The sequence below is a fragment of the Cynara cardunculus genome, assembly GCF_001531365.2.
Source record: "Cynara cardunculus var. scolymus isolate 2C chromosome LG 11, CcrdV1, whole genome shotgun sequence".
Classification (NCBI taxonomy): Eukaryota; Viridiplantae; Streptophyta; class Magnoliopsida; order Asterales; family Asteraceae; genus Cynara; species Cynara cardunculus.
Window position 1 is genome coordinate 17,528,317 of NC_037538.1, and position 7,734 is coordinate 17,536,050.

Consider the following 7,734-nt stretch of genomic DNA (forward strand, 5'->3'; position numbering starts at 1 on the left):
GATAGGTAATATAACAGGTAATCGGATATACAACAGGTAGAAAAACGACTTAATGGTGTGCAAGCAGACAATTTACTAAAGTAAAATATGTAATCAAGTAGAAACCAATGTACATAGCAACTTAAACATGTAGGTAAGACTCATTAGAAAGACGAGCAAGAAAATCGGGTCCTATAAAGCACGATTGCCCACAAGGAGCCTATTTGCCTACTCTCTACCCTCCTGTCAATACCCTAGTCACCTGCTACCAGATCCTACTAAAATATCGGCCACTCTAGTCCTATCAAAGATCATGTCCTCAGAAATGCCTAAAGCTGCCATGTCTATCCTTAGCTGGTCAACCCACATCAAAAGTAACCCCCCCCCCTCTATTACCAGCACTCCAGCCCATAAAGGCTCAATTTTGTATGGCAAGCATTCAGCCAAGATTCTTAATTTCTTCCTAACACAAATAAGCATGCTTAAATAAATCACATTATGTACTCCCAACAAAGCATTTGTTATTATTTCAATAGAATCAGGCCTTGTTTACATTTACTTGTTTATTATAAAGCTATCACATCCTGTCAATCATATAAAAGGCATGCACAAACAATTTTTAAGAAATATTTATGGAAGGCTTCCCCCATATCTTTTCGATTATTAACACTCTTTTCTTTACTCCACTACCTCAATTGTTAGCTATGTACACATCAGGTGATGCACATGGTAGAAATTTTGTTTCAAACAAGCATGCTCACTTCACATGCATGAAGCTAACATTAAGTAGAAAAAAAATCAAGATATTCGATCCACTAACACCAGCAGAAAGTCTTATATTGTTCAAATTAAATATGCAACCGCTTCACAATATGCCAATAGTTTTAGCTATCCAATTAGTTCAGTCATATGTTTCAAGTTGGATCTACTCTTCTAGATGTAAGAGTGCATAGAAGAAGGTAACTATTAATGAGATGGTAATTCAGAGGAACAAAACAGTACTTGAGAAGTTAAATATGATTATGAAATGAAGAATTTAGGAAGAAAACAGACATCAGAGGGAAAATAAAGAGATGCATGCACAGAGTTACTTTGATACATGTGAGCTGCTGGAGCTTGTGCCTTTCATAGCAAGGAATCGTGATACAGTCATGGCTGCATTTAGCTTAATTTGGATATGCTTGTCAAGTATTACAAGCCATAGACTGCTTTTAGGTGAAGTATAGCCATATACAAGATTGGTATACTTCTTAAATTGCTCCTAAGTGAAAACTTTAAGGCAACTGATTCAACTCTCTTAATTGAAATGCACATCTATAGCATACCCAGAATGCAAACATTGCATCCTGATGATGTGAACCTTTGCACTGCAAATCTCTATCCTACAAACTACCTAACCAACCATACTTACATGATTTAAAAAATATAAACGCATTTAAAATTCACTCACATATCAATCGAACTTCAGCCTGAGTAGCTAGGTTACGGCTTAATCAAGGACCATTAGATGTATATTACACAAAGGCAATAACAACAAAGCAACAAGAATCATTTTGTCCCAAATTAGTTTCAGAAGGGTAAATTATTATTAAAGTACACAAAATCATAACACAATGAACCCAAAGCAGACAGAGAAGGGTAATGCCCATAAGGTTATGGAGCAGGAATGATGTCCATTCAAGCATTAGTGTGTAAGGCCCATTTAGTACTCTAGACAGGCACATCTTCTCATCACCCCCCATGTCAAATTTTGGTCAACCTCTACCTCTTTAAACAACCTCCTTTCACTACATGACTCTTCTACTAACCAGTACATTCATTCAACCTCTACTGGTGTTGCCTCAGCTTCTTCCAAACCAGTGCCACACCTATATCTCCCATACAAATCCATTTCCAACAATATTCTTCATTGTATAGCCATACATCAACCTGAACATTCACCTCCAACACTCATGGCCTAACAATTTGTCCCAAAAATCAAGCAGAACCTCTTGTTGATTTCTCCCAAACCAGTGTCACATCAATCTTCTCCCATATATATTCAATTCTAATGATATTCGCCAATGTATTCCACAACAATCATCCTGTCTCCATGTGTTCTAATGCCCAACATTTCCCCAATGAATCATAAAAAGTCTTACCATTTTTATCATCTTGTATACACAGCTTTTTGAGTTTCAATGAGATTTTTCGATCACAAAAGACTCCCAAATTATATTGTATCTGTACCATGTCTTTCTGTGGCCAACATACCCACTGTAGGCCTTACAATTGTACAACAGAAAACTTAGGCTTTCAGCTTCAGTAGAACTTCTCATCGCACAAGACTCCTGAAATTTCTCTTCCATCAACCAAATCCTCATCTTTATTAACATATCCTGATCGATATCTCTATCATTCAGTAACATCCTAATCAATCAGTACATCCTCTATTAACGTCCTAATCAATCTCAAAATCCTCTCTAGAACTCATCCGAAATAATGAAAATGAAAGATAAAATTGCACTTTGTATACTCTCACCTATTCTAGCTGAATCTAAAGCAAGTTCGCCAATCAATCCCTCCTTGTTTCAATTGGAAAGAGACTCTCTCTTGACCTTGATTTGCCCTTCTAGATTCAGTTGTTTATCTCCAATCCTCCAAATGGCATTACCACATTGCTAGTCTTTCAATTAACAAATTACTACATATGGCACTCCTTTGACACTATAAACACACAACCTGAGTCATGCTCACAGAATTCAAGTATCTGGCAGAGAGGACAATTAACTATATCAAGAATCTATAAGCAAGATTTTGGTCATTTGGTCCACTGCTAGCCAGACTGACCAAATGGCTCATGGGAAAAGCAAATCACAGATCATCGAACACAAGAAAATCTATGGCAACTACCAAATCATCCATCAAACGTTATCATTTTTTTTCTTACTCGGATGCTCTATTTACAAAAAAGAAAATATAGTGAGTTTGGTCGGTTAGGTGGTTGCAAAAGATTTGACCATCAAAACATCATTTTATAACTGATAAGGCCGGAACTCGGAATAGAAAACAAAATCAAGAAAACTACCTGAACACCGCCATCGCCGGCTGCACATGGAACTAAAACTGGGCCGATTTGATGAGCTCTATCTACAGGAACTTGAACAGGGACGCTAAATCCTTTACGAGGGAGATTACTATAATCACGATGATAAATTTCTTCAACTGGATTGACATCATTGTTCCCATTAACATCATCCTTGTTGACTTCGTGCAAGTCATGATTTCCAAACCCTAATAATCCCGCTACCCTCTTGAAAAACCCCATTAAATCGTACGAAATTAAACTAGAAATGGAGAGTAGGATTATGCATATACAGACATGGATTTATATGATCTGGAAACTTGGAAGTTGAGAGGTTTAAGAGGCTGCAGTGAGTGTGATTTGAAGGTTTGCGTATAAATTTTAGCATCAATTATCGTCGTTACGAATGGAGTATGAACCAGATATTTTGTGTTTAAAATATTTAATTATGAAAACCCTCCTTGTGGTTTACCAAAAATCATGATATCATCCTTGCAATTTTGGAATTACCACAATTGAATATGGATATTTATTTATTTTTGATTAACCTAGATATTTAACCGCTATGCAAGCCAACTAATTTCAGAGTAACCACCTGTTTTTGCAGGTAAACCGGAGTAACTGAATTTGAACCTCCGTGACCACAAGATAATTTTTATTTCTCCTTAGATTTAAACTTGAGACCTTTAGACACTTTGACCTTTAGAGTTCAAGCTTAAATCAATCAGGCACCACCCTTGTGGTTAATTGAATATGGATATACTTCTCATTGCAATGGCTTTTGGGTATTAGGTAGCGTTTTGTACGCAGACATGACTCGACAGTACAGAACTGAGCATTAGGGTTGTGTTTTGTCTTATTTTGTGGTGTATATGTTATGTCGTAAAACATCTTCAACAGCTTTTTTAAAATAAAGAATCAAAATCTCCAAATTTCTCTATTTTAAAAATTACAGTATGAATTATATTATTAAAAATATTATTTATCTCTATTTAATTTCAAGGGTTCTAATCGTAGGAAGAATAAAAAAATAATTTCTCTTTCATATATAATGAGTTTTGGAGGATTCTTTATTTGGAGAAATTCATTCGCTTATACATTCTCCATTTTGGAGAAGATTTTACATATTCTATTGAAGCAAAAATCCTCAAAATATCAAAATTCATGAGCATCTGTCGGAGATGCTCTTACACACTATGTGTCTTACTACATTATCTTTTGTATCAGGGACGGACCCACAATTTTTTTTAAACGGTTGCACCATTTGACCATAAAAAAAATATATAGGAATTTTTTTTCAAACGGTGATAGCGTTTGACTATAAGAAACAAATATACGGAATTTTTTTCAAACGGTGGCACCGTTTGACTAAGAAAATGACACTAACATGATTCGGACTTGGGTGTAGGGTGGAATAAAAGCCTTGCAAACCAATTTTACCAAATAAAACTTGTTTTCATTGTAGTTTTAAAATACATATGGTGGCACACAACAAATTAATACGGTTGCACCGTTCACGAAACCTAAATTTTTTACCCTTCGGCGGAGAAAAGATACGGTGGCACATGCCACCCATGGCACCTATGTAGGTCCGTCTATGTTTTGTATGGTTTCAATGTACCTATTCGTTGTTGTTTTTTTTTCTCGTTCTATGTTCACCATGTACTAGTCTATGTTCTTGTTGTGTGTCGTCGTGTCACTTTTGCACAAGTCGAAGGTTTTCATGGAAACAATCGTTATACTATTTTGGGTAGATGTCAGGTTTGCGCACATCTAATCTCTAGACCTCACTTTCGAGTGAGATTTACTAGGTCGGTTTTGTTTTGTTGATAAAATTCTTTCAAGTCTCAACAATACATCATATGTGAATAAATGTTACGTGAAAGGACCAGATATGTTAAGTGCTCGAAAATAACCTTCGGGAAGGGTCCATTATTGTTAATAGACAAAACTTGGAAAAATATTAAAAGATTAAGTAATTATTAGAGATTTTAAAATTAAAATTTAAGTAATTCCATTTAGAGTGAATTACATTTTTTGTTTTTGTGGTTGTCACTCATTATCAAGTTTGATCTATTTTTTAAATTAGTTACAATTTTAATTACGGTGGTTGTTATTTTATTTCACTTTTGGTTATTCTGACTAAGGGGCTGTTTACCAAATTTTCTATTAAGTCCTGTATGGATAAATTTGTCTGTCTGGATAAATTTGGCTGTCTGGATAACTTTGGGTTGTTGTTTACTTTTCTATCTGAATCAACAGTCTGAATAACAGAAATGACCAATTTACCCATGAGTATTAACCATGGGCTGTTTAGTATACTGTTAAACAAACCCAAAATAAAAAAGGAAACCGAGCAGCAAACAATATACTGGTTTAAGCACCTCTGGTTTAAGCAGCAAACTGAAGCATTTACAGCAAAAATCGAGCAGGACACAGAGCAACAACAAGAGCATACAAAATAAATCGAGCAGCAAGACTGAAGCATTTACAGCAAAATCGAACAGAGCATACAAAAAATGGAATCTAAGACCGAATCGAACAACAAAATCGAGCATACAAATCAAAATCGAGCAGCAAAATCGGAAGCATCAAAATCGGAAACTGTACTAAAGCAAACAAAGCATACAAAATCGAGCAGCAAAATCGGAAGCATCAAAATCAGGAATCAAGCAGCAAAATCGGAAGCATCAAAATCGAGCGAATCGAACATAAGAGCATCAAAATCGAACATAATCTATAGATAAGGAGAAGAGTTTACCTTTGGAGAAGAGAAGATTGGAAATCGAGAAGCAAAATCAGTAGCAAAATCGCCGATTAGGGTTGGAGAAGAGCAAACATGTCGAGAGCGTGGGCTTTACAAGGGTAGCCAGGTCTTTTTTGTTGCTTAATGGGGACAAGTGGTGATATTGGGCTGTGCGATTAAGCCCCTGTCTGGGCGAATAAGCTCGAAGTAAACAGCCTAAAATGACTGTGCGAATAAGCCGGTTTATCCGGTAAGCTCATTAAGTCACAAGTAAACAGCCCCTAACTATTGTTAAAAAAGTCAGTTAACTTTTTTTTCCTTTCTTTTATGTATAGAGTAAATTACAGTTTTCATCCTTGTGGTTAGTTCTTTTTCTTTTTGTCTTTCCTATTGTTTCATTTTTTATTTTATACCTTTTATTCTATTAACGATAATTTAGATTAAAAATACGTATTTTATTTTATGAATTACACCTTTAAAAAAGTTTTATTGATACCTTTAAATGACTTAATTATTGAATCTTTTTAAATTTTTGTGCAATTTATTCAATATATATCTGCAAATCCGTCTACACTAATTCAAAAAAATATTTTATAATCCTAAGTTGGGTTCGAAAAATATATCGTCTTATTTATGTATGATAAAGATCGAAATTTATCTGTCTATTAATAAAAAATGTATATTTTTAAGATATTTCATTTAATTAAATGTTTTCTTAATTATGTATCAAATAAAAATCTATACTATCTTATAATGCATTTGACTAAAACTCTTAAAAATTCTTAAAACTCTTAAAGACAACCTCTATTGCTAATGGTACAACCTATTAAAGCCATCCCTAAACCTTATCCGATTTCATCCCTATCCGATTTTATCCCTATCCGATTTCATCACCAACAGAAATGATTTCATCTCTATCCGATTTCATCGCCAACAGATTTTGAAGAATACAGATTCGATTTCGATTTTCAAGAATACATATTCGATTTAATCTCTAACCATTTGTAGGTATAACCCCCCTTCCCCTTAGGGCCTCAACCTCCCGTCGAATCTCCTACGTCGTTTTCTCTCTCTTTCTGGTCGTCATCGACAATGAACAGTGGACCAGGACTCTTCTCCGATATCGGCAAGAAAGCCAAAGGTGCGTTTCCAACTTTGATCTTCTTCTACGCATTGAATTCTCTAAATGATCGAAATATATATGCATACGACTTTGGATTTAGTTTATGTGAGCAATTTTCTATATGTTGTTGGTTATGTGTAGATCTGCTAACAAGGGACTACCTATCGGATCAGAAGTTTTCTGTTTCAACGACCAGTGTTACTGGAGTTGTATGTATCGATTGCATTTTTTTTTCTATCATTATCCTTGATTCTGCGATTTTGTGAGATGTGGCCTATGGATTTGAGCTATTCTTTAGGGATTTTTTAGTTACTAAGAACAAATCACTAATTTTTAGATTTGTTAAATAGGCCTATCAATCTCGCATTTGCCTTTATTATCTCCATCTTTCGATTATCCTAATGGATTTCTCTTTTGGGTTTTCTTTGATTTGGGATTGAGTTGAAAACCTTATGTCGGTTCTGGTTTTCTTCGATTTCCGGTCAATCTCCGGCGCCTCTGTCTCCGCCAACACTTCCACGCCTCTGTCGACATCTTTCCTTGATATTTACTCTTACAACACCATTGATGAGGACTCTGCCTTTGAGAGCTCTACATCTTTTGCATCGATTCCTCTATAACCTTTGCCTATTGTCTTTGTTCTTCAAAATACAAGCAGATTCAAAGCTTGCAAGGTTCTTTTCCTTCAATCCTAGATTTTCAAGTTTTATTTTTATGTCGGTGTAGAAGTTTGTTGTGGTTATATGGATATATTTGTTTTGCTAGATTCTCCATCTAATCTTAAAACCCTTTTTTGGTCCTTTGCTAGATCATCCATCTGAT

The 7,734-nt window shown here is 35.1% G+C and overlaps 1 protein-coding gene across 1 annotated transcript in view; it reads right to left on the reverse strand.

Moving 5' to 3' along the window:
- Positions 1-3,451, reverse strand: part of LOC112522208 — an 8,074-nt gene extending 4,623 nt beyond the window's left edge. Inside the window, exon 1 of the mRNA XM_025131304.1 lies at positions 3,047-3,451. Within this exon, the coding sequence (XP_024987072.1) occupies positions 3,047-3,286 (240 nt within the window). The 5' untranslated portion in view covers positions 3,287-3,451. The remainder of the gene's footprint in view (positions 1-3,046) is intronic.
- Positions 3,452-7,734: the final 4,283 nt, after the last annotated feature.